At 41.8% G+C, this 21,665-nt stretch overlaps 1 protein-coding gene across 7 annotated transcripts in view; it reads left to right on the top strand.

The window, feature by feature from the left end:
* LOC130362787 (shieldin complex subunit 1-like) overlaps positions 1-20,161 on the top strand; it is a 238,232-nt gene extending 218,071 nt beyond the window's left edge. For all 7 annotated transcript variants that reach the window (XM_056567812.1, XM_056567814.1, XM_056567815.1 and 4 more), the window contains one exon: positions 19,532-20,161. In XM_056567812.1, the coding sequence (XP_056423787.1) occupies positions 19,532-20,019 (488 nt within the window). In that variant the 3' untranslated portion in view covers positions 20,020-20,161. The remainder of the gene's footprint in view (positions 1-19,531) is intronic.
* The last annotated feature ends 1,504 nt before the right edge of the window (positions 20,162-21,665 follow it).

Here is a 21,665-nt window from a genome sequence, read left to right on the forward strand (position 1 = left end):
TCAACTTGGTAACTCACGAACAGTAAATATATAGATAGGAGCTATTATTTACTTTGGGTTTTTCAGTTCCAACAAGCAGATGTTTCTTGTTTTCTGTAGCTTACTTGTCATCTTTGTTAAAGGGGTATTCTCATCTCCTCTATTTACATCCGTGTAGCGCTGAGCCCACTGCCACCCCCTGGATTTTGCTGGTGCTGGCTCTCCCTTTATGACTGATATTTCAGGTCAGCAGTACTGAGGTGACGTCACCACTCCTGAACATGTAAGAAAACTATTAATAGTGGCATTGAAACATTCATCTGCTCACCGATCTGCTTCCTGTCCCAATTTTTGCAGTCGAGGAAATCATCTGGAGTGGTCAGTACCAATTTACATATAGATAATCTGTTCGGAAGGGGCAACCAGCATACATTTGTAATGTTTGCACTGCCGCTGGGCTACGCTACAGGGAGCTCTGTTGCATAAGCCATTTAAAGGATGGGAGGTGAACGGAGAAAAAAAAATATTGCATGTATACTTAGGCCCCTTTCACACAACCGTTGGTCACCTGTAAAAGCGCCCGTCATGGACTCCCGTCTGAAAGTCCCTTAAACGGCCATCAAAATATCCCATTCATGTCAATGGGATTTTTTGACCATCCTTCAGCACCAGTTATGTCCCGTTATGACTTATGACCGTTATTTTTGACGGCACAAAAGACGGTGCATGCAGTAATTTTTGTCCTGTCAAAAATAATGGTGGAATACCAGACGTTAAAATTTTAACATTGAAGTCTATGGGTGACGGATGTTCACAATTGACATCCGTTTGTGCCCGTTATTTTAACGTCCGTTATGAGCCGTTATTTCTACTGCACATGCTCAAAACAGCTCACAACCAGGAAATAAAATAACGGACATAAAATAACAGACTATAACGGTGCATGACGGATGAAATAACAGATGGAACATGTCCGTTATTTTGAAAGAATGTCCGTTAAAATAACGGACTTTGGTCATCCGTTAGCATCCATTATGTTCAGTTATTTTGTCTATTTATTGATTACCTCTTTCAGCAGAAAAACGGCTGTCATAATGCACGGACATGACAGTAGTGTGAAAGAAGACTAATGCTGGTCACTGATGTACTAGTCGTGGGTTACTACTGCTCAGCTCCCTTTTCACTTCAGTCAGAGCAGAGCTGCAGTAATCCAGTAACCCTGAGGTTAGGTCATCAATGATAAAGTTGGGGAAAACCCCTTTAGGGTAGGAACACATGTAGCGTAAACACTGCGTATTTGACGCACCTGCATAGTTCTGTGCTAGCAAAGTATATGGGTGTTTATTACTTCTTCCATAGACTTTGCTAGCACAGAAATATGTAGGTGCCTAAAATACAACAGTGTTTATGCTACATATGACCCTACACTAAGGGTCTATTCACACATATAGTATCCTAAGTATATTTGAAGCGCAGGATTTGAAGCTGCAGATTTAATGCTGTGCTCAGAGCTTCAAATCCTGTGCATCAAATATGTGCTGGATATGTGCAGGATGTAATTACACCCGTAATGGCCCCTCAATTAAATTATACTGCTGGCGTCCTAAAAAAGGCTTCATAATAACACTATATACACAGATAAGTCTCTAAATGCATATAAGGCTCTAAATGTATATCCCGGTATTCTATCACTTCCTAGAGAAATGTATAATTTATAACATTTTCTTGTAGTTGACTCCTTTTATTTCAGCTATCTATCTATCTATCTGTATTATTGTGATTGCACAGGGTCTGACCTGATGGTTCATACGTTTTGTAGGTAGTCCTGAGATTTTAAAGGTTTTTTTCTTCTGCTTACTGTGCTGTTTCTAAACTTCTTGTCTTGACTTGTTTTTATGTAATCTGTTAGTTGTATTCCCAAAAAATTATTACTTTGACAATTTTGACATGCAGTCAGATCTGTACATGATAGCTTATCTATCTTGTTGGTGGTTCTTTATACATTTGGCCCAACTTACTCGTGAGTTGTTGGACTTACTGTAAAAGGGTTGTCTGGGAAGCAGACAAAAAAGGGTGGGTGCCAAGTTGTGATCATCCTCTGCAGGCAAAACCCCGCCTGCACTGGATGTCCTATAGCTCCACAATGTTGCATTGTCATCTTGCAGTTATTGGTCAACACATGTGGACATGGCTTTGTTCAAACGAGATGATGATTATTTATTGTATTTATTTATATAGCACCCTTGATTCCCGGGCAGTTTACATTTGATAAGAGTTTAAATAGATAACGTACACAATGTGACACGGTGTAAATGACAGACTGATATAGAGGGAGAGAGGGCACTGCCTATGAGGGCTTACAATCTACAAGGGTAGAGGAGGGAAACAGTAGGTCAGGGAGACAGCTGGTCATTTATGAGAGGTTTGGGAAGTAGCCGTTCAGCAGAGGAAGACAGCAGAGGAAGGCTTTGCCGAAACGCGTCCTGTTTACCCACATACAATAAATACGAATTGGCTTGCAACTTGGTGAGTGCTGGGACTTTTTGTTCTATATGCCTATTTTTTCCACGTGCACCACCCACCACAGAAGTGCCGACTCTTCTTCCTATACTACATGGTGCAGAGACAGCAGGGTTAGGTCATAGGCTTGCTTGAGCAGATGGGTCTTCAGGTTATTCTTGAAGGTTTTGATGGTAGGTGAGAGCTGAATGTGTCAGAGCAGAAAGATCATGACTGGACACTTGCCACCCCCCTCGTCTCAGAAAGTATACTTCAGAGATCTGCCTAGGCTGGAAGTGGAGCGCTGGGTAGCAGAACAAATAATACCTTTTTATTCTCCCCAGACAACACCCTGAAGACCTTGCACAAATCCCCAGTCTTAATTCCCCTTTGCCTTTAAAGGGGTACTCCGCCCCTAGACATCTTATTCACTATCCAAAGGATAAGGGATAAGATGTCTGATCGCGGGGGTCCCACTGTGCTGCATCTGGTGTTCGTTTAGAGTGTCAGGTTCAGCGCCGGAGGCTCGTGACGTCTCAAGTGGGACGTGATTGTGATCTCACGAGCCTCTGCACCGCATCGAAGTTCGCTCCGTACACCAGATGTCAAGGGTGCTGCAGCCAAGATCGCAGGTGTCCCCAGCGACGGGACCCCCACAATCAGACATCTTATTCCCTATCCTTTGGATAGGGGATAAGATGTCTAGGGGCAGAGTACCCCTTTAAATCCTGCCGTAGTGAGATGTTTTGACTTAGAAATGTCCAATGTGTAGGTTTGGAGTAGGGTCATTCATTAGTGCTGTGTCAGCCGGTAGAATGTTTCCAGCAGTCTCATGCTGTGAAATAAATGATGTCTTTCCTTCACATAACATTACTTTATCCTACAAAAATTAATGGCAGGAGAGAGGGTATCAGCTCTTCATAGAACCTGTCGATTGAATTGTTAGAAAACAGCGTGAGGGTGTGATGGGTAAAATGAATGGATTTTATCTAGAGTTTACAAAGCTTTTTCTTCATTGCCACTTTATTGTGCTGAAATGTATTTGCATAGGTTGCCGGCTGCAAAACAAATACAAGCTCTATAATGAAACATGACATTTCCACCATTCAGGACGGTGTCTGAGATGCTAATGTTTCTAATTAAATAGCAATCATCTGCTTGAAACCTTAGCTTGCTCTTACTTATGTATGATGCTCACATATTCTTCATGAACACGATAAAATAGGCCGTCTCTGGGTTTAACTCTTTCATGGGACCTTGTAACCCAACAGGTTTCATACAAGGTTCAAGCACCTAACAGGAGGTCTCATTGGAACATTGATTCCTTGGCCGATGATCTCTGAAGCCTTGCTGTCATGACAAGAACAACTGGGTCACAGCAAAAATGAAGCAGTTATAGAGATTTCTCAGAAGGGGTGGATTGTTTTTTTTTTAGGGCTTCCCCATGATAAAAAAAAAGTTTGAAGTTATTACCTTTAGAAATGGCTATTATTGCTGTGACCCAGTGCAGGCTGTACTGCTGCTGCTGAATCAAGGTAGACTCATTTGGCTTTGGTCCTGTAAGGTTTGCTGAGAGTTGAGTGCCTATGTACCTATGTTTTTGGATTATCTGCATTGCACTATATTTATGAATACATACACTGAGGTTGTTGTAGAGAACAGATCGATGTTACATTTTTCTAAGTAGGATTTATTGCCTTTGCAGAAAATGTACAGAGCTAAAATCATACCGGCCCTTGGCCAATTGCTGTTCTGCTTCTGCCCCTTTGCCTGGGATAAGAGGAGAAACTTATCCTTTAGTTAGTAGTGTAGGCACATATCCGCTGGGTGACATTCTGCCTATGGCTCTGATCTGGTGCTATGCCAAATCTTCAGAAGACTTCTTCTGGACGCATCAAAATTGACACATCACAGCACTGGCACTGTCCAGACCTAAGTAAGTAAAGGGAAATTTATGTAGTGTACCACAGTTCACCCCTGAGGATCCTGAAAGTCTGCCCAATGACATAGGATGCCCAGTTAGTACAACACAAAGGCTAGAAAACTCAAGGAGAACTACAAGAGCTTGGGTAATGCACAATATAACAGGGATTATGACTAGTGACCATATTCTGTAGCTCCCAAGCAACATGTCTACCAGCAAACAAAAATTTGTCCAGAGTTCAGAGTGCATTATATTGTACTGTTTCAAGAAAAATCTGATGCTGTTTTCCAAACACTGTCTCTCAGACGCCTTTCCTAGGCTTTGTGTGTACACTCAAGGACAAGTACGCTAGTATCCCACTCCAGCCATGCGACACATCTGGGACTACTACACTTATCAGCCGTCCAGCACAAACAGAGTTCCCTGATGTACCACAATTATATCTCACAGTATACAATGGCATGAGTATGCTAAAAACTGTTTACTCTGGTTTACACTGTACAGTAACCCCCCGACCTGCGATGGCCCCGACATATGATAAAATTGACATACGATGGCCTCTCAGAGGCCATCCCATGTCGATGTCAGCATCAACATACGATGCTTTTATATGTCGGGGCCATCGCATTCATTGCTATCAGACAGCGCAAAATGCTTAAGCTGCTGTCTGATAGCAGTTTTAGCATCCCTGGCAGGTTCGCCTACCTATTCCCGCTGCTCCGGGTCCACTTTGCGATCCTCCGGCGTCTTCTGCATCTTCTCCAGGGTCCGGGCCTCGCTTTCTGGCGTCGTTATTACGTCACTACGCACGCCGCGCCGGTGCAGCAGCGTAATATCGTCACCAGAAAGCGAGGCCCGGACCCTGCAGAAGATGCGGAAGAAGCCGGAGGATCGTGAAGAAGACACCGGAGCAGCGGGACAGCATCGGGAGCCCCTTGGACAGCATCGGGAGCGGTGAGGACCTGGTCCAGAGCGGCGGGGACAGGTGAATACAGCTTCCTATACTTTACATTGCACGGATCCCTCAACATACGATGGATTCGACAAACAATGGGTCGTTTGGAACGAATTACCATCGTATGTTGAGGGACCACTGTATTTGTGAAGGAGGAGTTATGCTGTGTTCGGAAACAGATAAAACTTGGCAGAGGCACGTTACACTTGATGAGTAGTCTAATGACATGCATTGTTTCACTTAGTAATGAAGGAGTTACAGTAGAAACTTTTACAATATTTCACTTTACACTAGAAAATTGAATGCTCAGAATATATGCTTACATTTTCTGTATCTGGTAGCTTTGCAGTGCAGACTTGAACAGAGTTAGCAGATTCAGGAGTAGTTATGCAGGTGCAGGGTATAAGTGTTAAAGGGGTACTCCGGTGGAAAACTTCTTTTTTTTTTTTTTTTAATGAACTGGTGCCAGAAAGTTAAACAGATTTGTAAATAACTTCTATTAAAAAATCTTAATCCTTTCAGTACTTTTTAGCAGCTGTTTGCTACAGAGGAAAATCTTTATTTTTTGAATTTCTATTTTGTGTTGTCCACAGTGCTCTCTGCTGACACCTGATGTCCATATCAGGAACTGTCCAGAGCAGGAGAAAATCCCCATTGCTAACCTATGCTGCTCTGAACAGTTCCTGACACAGACAGAGGTGTCAGCAGAGAGCACTGTGGACAAGGCAACAAAGAAATTCAAATAGTAAAGAATTTCCTCTGTAGCATGCAGCTGCTAAAAAGTACCAAAAGGATTAAGATTTTTTAATAGAAGTAATTTACAAATCTGTTTAACTTTCTGGCACCAGTTCATAAAAAAAAAAAAAAAAAATGAAGTTTTCCACCGGAGTACCCCTTTAACTGTTTGTATTTTATATGTAATTTGTTGTACATTTTTATGGGGGCTGCCATTTTGTCTGAACTGTTTTTAACAGAATTAAGTTAAATGCTTTACGGCAGGACCCATGGACCATTTACAGCATAGGATCTGTCCATTCAGATGAATTGGAGACCATTCTACAGGGGGGGTGATGGATCCAGCGTTATCCATTTACCGGTGGCACCTTTCACTGTGCTCTTGAGAAGAAAGGCATTTCGGGAAATTATCTGTACAGAACAGGAAGTCTCAGCTTAGTTTAAGACCAAGTGGCCAGAATGAAAACTGCAAGATTTCAGAATTATTATAAAATATAGATAGCAAAATGTAACATTTAAAAAAATGTCACCTAAATAAAAAAAAAAGAATGGTTAACTTAACAACCTGACTTAAAGGGGTACTAAATCGACTGGTGCCAGAAAGTCAAACAGATTTGTAAATTATAAATAAAATATATACTGGCGCAATAAATAGGATAAAAAAAATACTTGTTTATTTAAATATTTTGAATAAAATATTGCACAAGACCCCAATATATGATCTCCCCTCGATGGTAGGGTGGTGGGCTGATTAGTCGGAAGAACCCTTTGTGTTCAAGAAAATAAATAGTGTGAGGAATATTTTAAGAAGATAGATGCAAACATCAGTGGCTGTGTAGTATATTGAACAAGTGCAATATACGCACCTACTATAGCTGTGCTGATAGTGGTAAGTTGTGTTTCCTGAGTTAAACTATAAGTAAGGTAATATACATCAGATAAAGTGCATCTAAATAGAAAATGGGAAACAGATGGTTACTACTGGAAACTGCAGAAGGATATAATTGGGTCACTACGGGAATGCGGATAGTCCAAAAAGTATACCAACGCGTTTCAGAGGCAGTATCGGCCTCCTTCGTCCTCCAAACGAAGGAGGCTGATACTGCCCCCGTAACGCGTCGGAATACTTTTTTGGACTATCCGCATTCCCATAGTGCTTAGCTGTGGAAGAAAGGTCCTAAGGGGGAGCTGAAACGCGTCCAGACGTATATCAGCCACATACATCTATAATCCAACCAGCCACAATATCAAGTTCTTGCCAGATACAGCGTTACCTAACATCCACTGCTGTCTGTCAATCTATCCAAGACAGTAAGTGCAATCCTCAACCACGAGGACGCCGCAGGCTTCCTCCTACCATCTGCAGGAAAACCTCTGCAGTACCCACAGACTGAGCCCACTGCTGCCGCTGCTTATCTGAGACAGCAGAGTCTCTAGCAGCGCTCCCTCTGCCCAGGGAATCGGGACTCGTTCGTTAAACAGAAGTTATTTTTAGTCTGACAACAGTGCTCTCTGCTGACACCTCTGTCCGTGTCAGGAACTGTCCAGAGCAGAAGAGGTTTGCTATGAGGATATGCTTTTAATCTGGACAGTTCCTGACATGGACAGAGGTGTCGGCAGAGAGCACTGTTGTCAGACTAAAAATAACTTCTGTTTAACTTTCTGGCACCAGTTGATTTGAAAAAATTTGCTTTCCACTTGTTTCCACCGGAGTTCCCCTTTAAATAATATGCCATTTTTGATGATGCATTCCCTTTAACCCATTGCCACAGAACGCAGTTTATAAACAGCGCTGCGGCATGGCAGGGGTATGAAGCGAGCTCAGGAACTGAGCTTGCATTGTACCCGCACGGTCCCAGCAATTATCAGCAGCCAGGACCCATGGCCAATGCCGGGCATCGCCGTTCAGGCCGATTTCCGGCATGAACTCTTTAGATGCCGCGATCAAAGTTGATTGCAGCATATAAAAGTGATGAAATCTGTTACCGGCAGCTCAGTGGAGCTGATCGGGACCATTGTGGGGAAATCGCGATGTCCCTATCAGCTGTACGGACAGAGGAAAATCTCTTACCTCCTTCCCCGCCGTCCGATTGGTGCTTCTATGCTGTTGGCAACTATTGCAGGCTGGAGCAATGGAGCACTGATAACAATGATCAATGCTATGCTATAGCATTGAACAGTATATGTAATCCAAGTATTGCATGTAATAGTCCATAATGGGGACTAAAAAATAGTGTAAAAGAAGTAAAAAAAAAAAGTTCATGAATGTGATTTAACCCATTCTCTAATAAAAGTTTGAATCACCCCCCTTTTCCCATTGTTAAAATTTTATTATGTAAACAAAAAAATATACAAACATATGTGGTAACGCCACGTGCATAAATATCCAAACTATTAAAATACAATATTAATTTAATCGCACGGTCAATGGCGTAAATGGAAAAAAATACCAAAGTCAAGAATTGCGTATTTTTGGTCGCTTCTAATAGGAGAAAAAATGTAATATGTGATCAAAAAGTTCCATCAAAAAAAAAAACTTAAGACCATAGCGCAAAAAATTTGCCCTGATACATCCCTGTATCAGAAAAATTAAGTTATAGGGGTCAGAAGAGATCAATTTTAAACATACAAATTTTTATGCAAAAATGTATAATTTTTTAAAAATTGGAAAATAAAACAAAACCTATTTAAATTTGGTACTGTTCTAATCGTATCGACCTAGAGAATAGATATAACATCTAATTTGTACCGAATAGTATACTGCGTAGAAACGTAAGCCCCCAAAATTGCTAAATTGCTTTTTTTTTTATTTCTTCCCACAAAATTTTAATTTTTTCATTTCGCTGTAAATTTGGTGGTAAAATGAGGGATGTCATTACAAAGTACAGTTGGTGGCACAAAAAACAAGCCATTATATGGGTCTGTAAGTGGAAAATTGAAAGCGTTATGGCTGTGCAAAAAAAACAAAAAAAAAAACATGTCCTTAAAGGAGTACTCCAGGATGTAAAAATTGTGTATCAGACTTCCGGCAGTAAAAAAGTAAAGGGATATATACCTGCCGGCGCTCCCCCGGTGCCTCCAGTATCTCGGTTCGGCCTCAGCCGCGATTCTCTGGTTGCTGGTGGGCTGTGAGTCATACACTGATGTCCCTCCTTGGACGGCAATAGGCTAAGTGGCAGTGTGGAATTTTCGGCCCCGGCACTGGTCTTCTTCCTGGTGCAGGGACCGAAAACATCACACTGCCGCTCAGCCTATCGCCGGCCGAGGCGGGACTTCACTGCGGCCGGTGATTGGCTGAGTGCAGTATGACTCACTGACCACCGGCAACCAGGAAGAGGATCGCGGCGGAGGCTGGAGCGGGTTACCGGAGTTACCGGGGGAGCGGCGGCAGGTATGTATCCTTTTATTTTTGAAAGGGGCCTTATCTATGTGTATACTGTACATTCCAGTTTCCCCCACCCCCTCATCTGATTTCTTGCAGTACATGGACCTGTCATACATAAATAGGCACAGATAGCAGCATGTCTAGTGTTCAATGCAGAGGAAACAAACAGCTGTAATATATATATCAAAGCGAAGGAGGGGAGGTGTAATTCATTTAAGCAGTTATAGATAGATACGGTATATCTAAACTCCCTATCCAAAGAAAAAGACAGAGCAGTATAACACATTACTTATGCGGTGGACTTGGATTTATCATTAGCAACATTTGTAAAAATGCACAAAAAATTTGCATAAGCAAAGAAATTTTTGCGCATGCTCACTCCAGTAAGGCCAATGCTCAAAAAACACGTGTATGCGGCAAGACATTGATATCCTCCATCCTAAGGAAAGGTTATTAAACACAGAAGGTATGGAACAGTAAAGTGTGCATATCATACTGTTGACATCTGCCGATAATGACGAGGACATCTTGGCACAGCTCAGCACTACATAACAGTCCAAGGCACAGCTACCATGATAAATCCCACCCTTATAGTTTGCAAACATTTCCCCATCATTTCTTCTCAGTCTTGTTAGTTTGTCTTATCTAGATCCCTAGTAATACAATAGCTCCCAACTTTTAATCAATTGAAATAGGAACACCCTTAACCCCTTCAAGGACTACTCCGGGATGTAAAAATTGTGTTTCAGACTGCTGACAGTAAACAATAAAAGGATACATACCTGCCACTGCTCCCCCGGTAACTCCGGTAACCCGAATGATGGGGAACTGATGGGGAAATGTTTACAAACTATAAGGGTGGGATTTATCATGGTAGCTGTGCCTTGGACTGTTATGTAGTGCTGAGCTGTGCCAAGATGTCCTCGTCATTATCGGCAGATGTCAACAGTATGATATGCACACTTTACTGTTCCATACCTTCTGTGTTTAATAACCTTTCCTTAGGATGGAGGATATCAATGTCTTGCCGCATACACGTGTTTTTTGAGCATTGGCCTTACTGGAGTGAGCATGCGCAAAAATTTCTTTGCTTATGCAAATTTTTTGTGCATTTTTACAAATGTTGCTAATGATAAATCCAAGTCCACCGCATAAGTAATGTGTTATACTGCTCTGTCTTTTTCTTTGGATAGGGAGTTTAGATATACCGTATCTATCTATAACTGCTTAAATGAATTACACCTCCCCTCCTTCGCTTTGCTATATATATTACAGCTGTTTGTTTCCTCTGCATTGAACACTAGACATGCTGCTATCTGTGCCTATTTATGTATGACAGGTCCATGTACTGCAAGAAATCAGATGAGGGGGTGGGGGAACTGGAATGTACAGCATACACATAGATAAGGCCCCTTTCATACTACCAAATTACTCCGTTTTAAAGATCCATACGAAGTTCCGTCTAAAAATCAGCTGTAAAACAGCAGTTACAAAATCCTATACGGCCGTTCGAAAATCCCATTATAGTCTATGGGATTTTTCTAATAGCCGTTTTAACCCGTTATAGCCCGTTATTAATAAAGGACGTTATTTTGTGACAAAAGATAGTAACAGGAGAAATAGTGCATGCACTTTTTCTCCTGTTACTATCTTCCGTCACAAAAAAATGACCCGTCATAGCCCTTTATTAATGACGCACATTATTTTGTGAAGGGAGAAAGTAATGGCAGAAATAGCATGCATGCACTATTTCTCCAGTTTCTTTCTCCCATCACAAAGTCCTCTGAGAGGATTTCTAACACTGTGAGCTAATGAAAAGTGGTATTTTTATAAAAAAATATAGGTGATAGAGGTTTTTTTTTTTTGTAGTATCTGACACATACGCTTTAACGGGAGAAATGCATTTTCTCTTCATTCAAGTGACATACCCATACCACTCCAACAGCCTTTACTGCAGTGTTTTGTAAACAGTGTGCCTTCATATTGCAAAACTACAACTCCAAGCCTTTGGATGTCCGGGCATACTGGGAGTTGTAGTTTTGTAACAGCTGGAGGCACCCTCTTTGGAAAACACTGCTTTACTGAAAGGTATTGGTTATATAATATAAAATGCATACAATGGCCCTCATTTATTAAGCTAAAACCCACTAGTTGTTGTCGGGTTTTTCCAAGTTATTTTGGTGCATAGTGTCAGAGACATGTCTCAGTAAGTGTGTGACAGTGTGCACCAGGAAAATCAGACTTACACGACATTGCATTTTGAAAAGCCAAAAAAGGGGTGTGGTCTGCCAGAAAGGGGGTGTGGCCGGACAAAAGAGGAATGTGGTTTCACAGCCGGACCTATTTGCTATTGAATTCACAGAAAATCTTGTGAATAAATGGCTGGAAATTTCCACCTAGAAATAGCTGGTCAGAAAATCTTCCCGACTTGTAAATCTGAATTCCCATAGTAAATAGAGAGGAATCCTGCAAGTCTGAAACAACATTTTACACTAGTAAAAAGCCAAAACTCTTAGTAAATGAGGCCCAATGTAATTGATTTTGAGCTGCCCTGGATGTAGGAGGTGTCCCCTTACAGGTACATGCAGAACGCTGGAGGCAGAGCTCGGCTGCTCCTGTCCCCGTTGCCTGTGACAACCTTTTTTTTATTTTACAAAACACAAACAGAATGTCACACTGAAACGGAAAGCACTAAAATCTCAGGCAGAAGGTCATGTGGTACCCCTGATTCCCCCCCTCACCCCCCCCCCCCTTAGGATCTCAGCTGCATAGAAATAAATAGCGTTGCTCACGAATATTCGCAATGCGAATTTTATTCGCGAATATCGCATATTTGCGAATTCGCAAATATTCGTGAATATAGCACTATATATATTCGTAATTACGAATATTCGTTTTTATTTATTTTTTCTTCACAGTACACATCACAGTGATCATCCCTCTCTGCTTCCAGCTTGTGTGGTGTAAAGAAGGCTTTAGTACTACTGTGTGAGACTGGTGTTAAAATTTTCGCATATGCGAAAATTGCATATGCTAATTTTCGCATTTGCGAATTTTCGCTTATGCTAATTTTTGTATATGCTAATTTTCGAATATGCTAATTTCCGCATACGCGAATGTTCGCATATGCAAATTTAGCTAATATATGACGAATATTCGTCCATATATTCGCAAAATATCGCGAATTCGAATATGGCCTATGCCGCTCAACACTAGAAATAAAGGTAAAGCATAATGGAGAACGCAATATAAAAAATATAATATTCCCGAAAAACTCCTTTAACTGTGCAATCGGCGACATCAACGACTTTAGGCACAGGCAACCTTCGGCACTGCAGATGTTTTAGCCTAAATCTCCCATGATGCACTTACAGCCAAAATGCTGCCAAGGCATCATGGGAGATGTAGTCTAAAATATCTGCAGTGCCGAATTGCCTATGCCTAGACTACTTTGTATAGTAATTATCCTTTTTCTTCCATCTATTACTATAGTTCACTCTCTTTCTTTCACTCACAATGCTCTTCTTTTTGCATCATTTCGGTTGGCTTCAGGTTGGTTGATGATTCAGGAATGACAATAGAAACCATTATCTTTTGTGTCAGTATATACCAGAAATAGCCTCTGCATGTTCCAGTTCTCCTATCTCTACGGGTACATAAAGGGTAATTTCGTAATGTCCCATAGGGTTGTAAAGCATCATTTACTATCGACTTGTACTTTTCTTGCCTTCTACTTTTATTTTTTTTATTTCTTTTCTCCCCCCCCCTGGATATACTCGAGTATAAGCCGACCCGAATATAAGCCGAGGCCCCTAATTTCACCCCAAAAACCCAGGAAAAGTTATTGACTCGACTATAAGCCTAGGGTGGGAAATACATCATCCCCCTGTCATCATCCAGACCCCCGTCATTAACACCCTCATCATCATCACCCTGTCATCATCCCCCTTCATCATCACCCTGTCATCATCATCACCTGTCATCATCCCCCCTTCATCATCACCCTGTCATCATCATCACCTGTCATCATCCCCCCTTCATCATTACCCTATCATCATCCCCCCCTTCATCATTACCCTGTCATCATCCCCCCCTGTCATCATCCCCCTGTCATCATCCCCCCTTCATCATTACCCTGTCATCATCCCCCCTTCATCATTACCCTGTCATCATTACCATGTCATCATCTCACACCACCCCTTCATCATCACCGCTGGTCAATGTCTGATTTAACAGTGGTCTTCAACCTGCGGACCTCCAGATGTTTCAAAACTACAACTCCCAGCATGCCCGGACAGCCATCCGCTGTCCGGGCATGCTGGGAGTTGTAGTTTTGAAACATCTGGAGGTCCGCAGGTTGAAGACCACTGAGGGTGGAGAGTTCACTCGAGTATAAGCCGAGGGGGGTGTTTTCAGCATGAAAAATCATGCTCAAAAACTCGGCTTATACTCGAGTATATACGGTATATCCAGACCCTCTTGTTTAGATTTGTGTGCAAATTCCCCTTTCTTCTGATCATCAAGGTTTTATTCTCCTCCTAATGGTTCTAGTCTATTTACTTTTGCCAATCATTTGCTACTCTCAATAAATAAGACTGTACCCGACCGGGCTTCAAAAGGATAAACATTGTGTCTGGGACTGATTCCGGCTTTTGATGCCTTCAGATCCACAGAAATTTGCCTGCATGTCATGTTGTTTTCCTTTTTTATAGTCATCCCATTTAAACTTAAAATATTGCATTTTTTTTTAAAGCTGAAAGGAATAGCTGTGTCTGACTTTACCGAAACATTTTAATTGCCCGCTGCACTTTGTTTTCTTATAACTTGCCATATTGTGTTTTATTTTAGTCAGTTCCCTGCCATTTGCACAAACTGAAGCCTCCATCGCTTTTGACTGAATGCAGTGAGAAACAGTTTAAATAATGAAACAGATGATTATATGACTATAGTCTTAACTGTCTGTGATACTTTATGATTTAAGGCCCACAGGGAAATGAGATTATACAGCATAAGCCTGGATCCAGCAATATCTCGTAAACTGACAATTTAAAGGGGTACTCCGGTAAAAACCTTTTTTCTTTTAAATCAGCTGGTGGCAGAAAGTTAAACATATTTGTAAATTACTTCTATTAAAAAATCTTATTCCTTTCAGTACTTATTAGCTGCTGAATACTACAGAGGAAATTCTTTTCTTTTTGGAATGCTCTCTGATGACATCACGGCCACAGTTCTCTCTGCTGACGTTATTATAATAATAATAACGCTTTATTTATTGTTGTCCTTAGTGGGATTTGAACCCAAGTCCCCAGCATTGCAAGGCAGCAGTGCTAACCACTGAGCCACCATGCTGCCCTTAGCATACATCTGCTATGCATGGTTGCTAAAATGGACAGAGATGTCAGCAGAGAGCACTGTGTTCGTGATGTCATCAGTGTTCCAAAAAGAAAGGAATTTCCTCTGTAGCATTCAGCAGCTAATAAGTACTGGAAGGATTAAGATTTTTTAATAGAAGTAATTTACAAATATGTTTAACTTTCTGCCACCAGTTGATTTAAAAGAAAAAAGGTTTTCACCGGCGTACCCCTTTAAGGCTGTGTTCACATCAGCGTTAGGAACATCTGTTCTCTTAGATTCATTATTGTCATATAACAGTATTTTAAAGGCTTTCTTGGAAAGATCTGTTAAAATAACCTTAACATCAGTTTAAATCCATTTTATATATCAGTTTCTATCCGTTAATGTCTGTTTTAATCCTTTTTTTTAGCTATTTACATTTAAGGTCTTGTGATCTGGCCTTACTTTCTTTGGTTTTTCAGTTTTCTGAGCATGCTCAGTTGCAATAACAAATTGTGATAGATGTTAAAACTAACGGACATGGATGTCACTTCCGTCACCAGAGACATGTAAAATTTATTATGGACAGTATGATGTCTGTTATTTCTGCAGAAAAAAACGTAGTTTATGCCCAGTAACATAACAGACATTAAAGGAGATATCTCAGGAAAAAAAACGTATCCCCTATCCGCAGGATAGGGGATAACTTTTAGATTGCGTAGGGTTCGAGCGATGGGATCCCTGGTGATCTCGTGTTCGGAGCCCCGGCTCTCCCCTGGAGCGGCACATCTTAACCCCGCCCCCTCCATATATCTCTTTGGGAGAGCCATTTGGCTATCCTCAGCTCTGGCTCTCCTATAGAGATATATGGAGGGGGCAGGGGTCATGGCACATCGCTCCAGTGGAGGGCCGGGGCCCCAGCGCGCGGACCCCCTGCGATCTTAAACTTATAGGATACGGGATACTTTTTTTTCCCCATGATACTACTCCTTTAAATACAACTAATGCTAATTGATGCCAGGGGACATTAAAAAATCGCCCTTTCAAATAAATGAAATCTGTTCATTTCAATTCCAATTTAGTTTCTCAGTCTCCTTAAAGGAGAACTCCCATTTATAAAAACTAATCCCCTATCCTAAGGATAGGGATAAGTGACAGATCGCTGGGGTCCGACCGCTGGGACACCCCCGCTAACACCCGTACAGCATCCCAACTCTCCTAAATGGGGCGTGTCGACCACAGCATGAAGCTGCAGCCAACATGCCCCCTCCATGCAGCTCTATAGGAGGGCCATTCATTTGTTAATGTCCGCCTCTGCCATAGAGCTGCATGGAGGGGGCGTGTCGGACACCGCTCTTTTCATGCAGAGAGCAGGGGGGTGCAGTGTGGAAGATCATGGGGGGCCCTCAGCGGTCTCACCCCTTGCATTCTGACACTTATCCCCTATCCTTAGCATAAGGGATACATTTTTATAAACTGGAGTTCTTCTTAAATGGATCTGAGCAATAGAAATGAAAAACACTGATGTGAACACAGCCTAAAGGGATCATTTAGCTTTTTAAAACTGATAACCTAGGTCATTATCACTGGACTTCTAACTAGACCAATTAGACCACTTTGTGGCATCCATCATACGGTAGCTAGACTCCCATGTTAAAAAAACATATACCACAGGGTATGCATTTTTATTGGCTACTGGAGGTCTGCGCCCTTCAATTATGCAGAAAAACACAAACACAAATGGAAAACACCCAATAGGCATCGGTAGATTTCCTGACTCATATGGAAAACGTTGGTAGTATTGAAGGAGCCTAAGAAAGGACACATTTGTAAATGTACAGGTGTACACTGTCATGGCTGCAACACGTATATAACCAAAGAAAAAATACTTTAAGCAGACAAAAAGACTAAAGACTGTAAATCAGCACTGCAGGGGTTCAAATTTGCTAATCCTTGTCCAAAGTGTGAGCAGAGGCCAACAGGTACATGAATAGTTGCGGTGTTTCTGGCTTTCTGTGAACAAATTAACAGTAGAAATTCGAGAGAAAAGGATGAAAAACTTAAAAATAGCACTGACCAGTACTTGTAAAGTTTAAAAGATCAAATTGTGAATTTAGTAGACTAAATAAAGAATGATCAAAATGTGTGCTAATAACCTCAGTACAGGTATTGTTAATATAGCAGTATTGCAGTTCAACAAAATCTATATATTCAGTCTTCCCGTTTGCAGTATGCGGCTGTGTTTTCCCTTTTACTCATACATTATTGACAGAAACATTATATTATGCTAAGAAGGTTGTTCCTAGGAACTGGCTGTGTAACCAAACCCCTTCTCTCATTTATTCTGTGCTCCCCAGTAAAACTGTCCTGACAAATTTCACAAAGTCTGGGAATGGTTTGGAGCCACCTCTTCTGTGGGTCTCCCCAGCTCTATCATATGATTCTCCATCCAGCCCATAGATATCCCATTCTTTACATACACACTGCACTTTGTGACTATTCTGAATGGATCCAAATGTTTAGGGTCCTCCCACGAAAGCCCTTTTATCATTAATTTAAAATGCCTGATGTTTACAGGCAAACACTTGATGCTGTTTTTCTCTTCCGTGTATGGCCTGACCACTTTTGTCTATGAATGAGACATACACAGCTCTGCTCTGTTATTGCAGTTGATTTTTGATATGCATTTTATGCTATTGTATGATGGGATTTTTAATATTCTGCAGTCTCGCATTACCTTATCTACTAACTACTGAATTAAATGGAGTCTTATTTAGCAGTAGATTCATCCCCTGTCTGTATAATGCAGTATGGGTAATGTATGTTACAACATGTTGAACGTGTACCGTATTTCTTTGTGCTGCTCGAAAACCTGGTCTTGCTCAGAACTTTGGGGGGAAAGTGGCTTGCCAAACATTCAAACTTTGCCATGCTTGGCACAAGCATAGCAGTTCAGGAACTATTTTTTCCTGAAAGCCTTCACAAATTCAATAGAAAGCAAATGGAGCAATGCATTGATCATTGTGCTGACCTCCTGTCATCTGCATTACTGTGTCCAGTTGGTGTACTATAAATCCCAGCAGCAAAATGATCCCATAAAAGCTATCACATTACAATACAAAGCAATCTAAGCAAAGTAGTAGGCTGACCAGTATTTTAACATAAATTCTCATTAAAAGCTTTGAAAGTGAATGTGGAATAGGCATCTAAGGCCAAGTTACATGTATTTTCTGAGTTTAATCAAACAAATACCATTTCTACCTTTGTTTAACATGAATATGCATGAAAAGCTGTTATAGTGAACATTGAATACGCATTTTAGGCCAAGTTGCCTGTATTTTCTATGTTTAATCAAACATACAAAAGGAAGAACTACAAAAAATACCTATTCTGCCTCCAAGAGGAAGAAAATTGTCAGAAGGGAAAAGGAAAAAAAACTATTTCCTTTCTGCAACTAATGGACTCCTAGCAGGCCTCCGCCTGTAGCAGTGCTTCATGGCTTCCTCACCATGAACCTTATTGCCCTACACCCTGCTATAGGGAACTGTATCATGGAAAACTGTATGCAATATAACTCTTCTAAATTGTCTCATTCACCAAGTGGAGTCAACCTGTAAAGTTCCCAACTTAGCAGTATCCAAGTATATTGGACTGCATCTCTAAACTAACATGCAAAATGTTACAAGAGTGAAACCAGTTTTAGTCATCCCTAGAGACTCTCCAAATGTGTCTATAAAAGCTACCAAGGCGATTGTTACCGTTTCTCATATGCTAAATGATAAAGTTTATGTGAGCTGCCTTCATCCTGTGCCTTTAGGAGAGACTGTCTTGTATTTGCTGCACAGAGAACACTACCTCAGTGAAGTTCCAGTTATTGTGTTGTCGGGTATACAGTTATTTGCGCTAACACCACGGGCACATATGCACCCAGACATCACTATTATAGGAGTGCTTTGGCATCAAATACTATTGCATACATTCAGACCCCCATTGACAAAGGTTTTTGAGGTCAAGGAAGGTGCCCAGAGTCCTGCTAATGCCCTCCAGTTACTGTGACACTACTGAATTTATCCAGAGAAGTACAACTCCCAGCTGGCCCTACGTGACATCTGCCCTTTCCAGTGTTCACCACAACTTAATTAAATAACTGCAATTGTATGCTCTTGTCTTAAAGGGGTACTCTGCCCCTAGACATCTTATCCCCTATCCAAAAGGATAGGGATAAGATCTCTGATCGCAGAGGTCCTGCCACTGGGGACCCCTGCGATCTTGGATGTGGCACCCCAGACATCCGGTGCACGGAGCGAACTTCCCTCCGTGCCGGATGACTGGCGATGCGGGGCAGAGACTTGTGACGTCACGGTCACGCGCCGCTTGTGAGGTCACGGCCCCTCCAATAGACTTACATTGAGGGAGCGTGGCCGTGATGTCACGAGCAGGGCATGGCTGTGAGGTCACAAGCCTCCGGCACTGCACCCGACACTCTGAATGAACGCTGGGTGCAGCAGGGAGATCGCAGGGCGGGAACCCCACGATCAGACATCTTATCCCCTATCCTTTGCATAGGGGATAAGATGTCTAGGGGTGGAGTACCCCTTTAAGGCCCTGTACAAGGCCCTACCTTCATACAAATGTAAACCTGATACATGGTTAAGTTTTTATACCTTACCAGTAACATTTAATGGTTAAGGTATTAATTATATGTTTTCTTCTATTGCAGGTTTAAGGAAAAATTCATGTGACAATAATGAGGAACAACAGCTGGAAGATGAAAACTCTCAGCTTGTGCCACAAAGCAGTGACGCATTTACAGTTACACAGCAAAGTGCAGCTACCTTGAACTCCTTCCACAAGCTGGAGACAACCCAAGGCCGCAATGATGTACGGATTGCAACTAGTTTGGATGCTTTTTATAAACAAAGCTCTTGGAGTGTAAAAAAGGACACTTTGTCTGACCAGTTATCAGAGAAAATATCAGACTTGAGCAGGAAGCAGCATTTATATGCTTTGCGGAGCTTCCAGTTGGGCAAAATTGTGTTAAATCAAGAGGGGGAGAAAATATTACAGAACTGTTCAAGCAACAGCTTCTTCTCCCCAGAGCAGAACAAGAATACTACACCTGTTCCTGGACTTTCTAAAGATGTGGTCAGCTTCATCATGGACCAAAAAAAAAAAGACCCACCTCCGCACCCCATGACTGACCCTTAGACTCTTACGTGCAGTGCTAGCAGCTGCAGCTAGATCTGTGTTAATGATCATTGCAGGCTGGTTCTGGAGTTTCCGCTTTAAAGGGGTTATCCAGGAAAAAACATTTTTTTATATATCAACTGGCTCCAGAAAGTTAAAAAGATTTGTAAATTACTTCTATTAAAAAATCCTAATCATTTCAGTACTTATGAGCTGCTGAAGTTGAGTTGTTCTTTTATGTCTAAGTGCTCTCTGATGACACGTGTCTCGGGAACCACCCAGTTTAGAAGCAAATCCCCATAGCAAACCTCTACTACTCTGTGCAGTTCCCGAGACAAGCAGAGATGTCAGCAGAGAGCACTGTTGCCAGACAGAAAACAACAACTCAACTTCAGCAGTTGATAATTATTGAAAGGATTAAGATTTTCTAATAGAAGTAATTCACAAATCTGTTTAACTTTCTGGAGCCAGTTGATATGTAAAAAAAAGTTTTTTCCTGGAATACCCCTTTAAGTCCTAGTGCAGCCAGTAGTTGTTAGGTAATCACCAGCGCTGGTAGCTGCGGCTAGTGCCAGTAATTGCCGGCTGCACCTCTACCTGCTTCTTAAAGGGTAACTCTCATTAAAACTATTTTTTGCTATTGCACTCCTTATGGTAAATAAAAAATATTTCTAACATACTTTGTTTAAAAAAATGAAGTTTTCTTTGTTTTATTTGTGCTTAAAAAAAGCTCAAGAGCACATTTTCCCTCATCTGATACACAGACTCTGAACCAAAGTCCAAACACAGGAAGTACAGCCTGATGTTCTGAGGGGGTGTGTCCTGCCTCATCCAATCATAGCTAATCTCACACTTAACTGCCATATGCTGTTGGTTGGACACACCCCCCTCAGCACTCCAGGCTTTCGGTCCAAAGTCTGTGTATAAGATGGGGGGAAATGTGCTCTTGAGCTTAAAGGAAATCTGTCATCAGAATCACCCGGACTAAACCTGTTACACAGGCTTGTAGTGCGGGTGATCCTGATTAAAACGCTCCTTACATGGTTAAAAATGGTTCAGCGGTTCTTCAGATATCTATATTTTTAGTTTTCTGTTATTCCCTGGCTTGGGACTCAGTGGGAGGGGATATCATCTGGGACTCGGCCACACGTCATTCTAGCTGGGCGGAGCTGCCGCCCGGCTCATGAATATTCATGAACTTATCCTCCTGGTCTAATTCTTCTTTCCCGGTCTGTTTGTGAATAAATACACCCTCCGTCCCTCCCTTCCTCCCACCCCTGGCTTTTCACTTATGCAGCCCGTCTTCTTACTTGTATAGGGCCGCAGCTTGAGTGAAACCGGGGGGAGAACGCCGCTACCGGGTGTACGGAACGCGGCGCCTGCGCGGCCCTCCACACCAAACCGAGAAAGAAGAATTAGACCAGGAGGATAAGTTCATGAATATTCATGAGCCGGGCGGCAGCCCGGTGAAAATCAGCCTATCTGCATGAATTCTGCAGCTGCTTTTATTTTCTCCAGTTTTTTTACATTTGGGGAATCGGTGCGGAATTCGTGTAGAAATTTCTGCACTGATTCTGCATGATTCTGCAGTTTGGTTAAAACATAGACTTTTAGTTTAGCAGTCAAAGTTTATGCAGATTTCACATGAAATCTGCATGCATTCCACA

The sequence above is a fragment of the Hyla sarda genome, chromosome 3, assembly GCF_029499605.1.
Source record: "Hyla sarda isolate aHylSar1 chromosome 3, aHylSar1.hap1, whole genome shotgun sequence".
Classification (NCBI taxonomy): Eukaryota; Metazoa; Chordata; class Amphibia; order Anura; family Hylidae; genus Hyla; species Hyla sarda.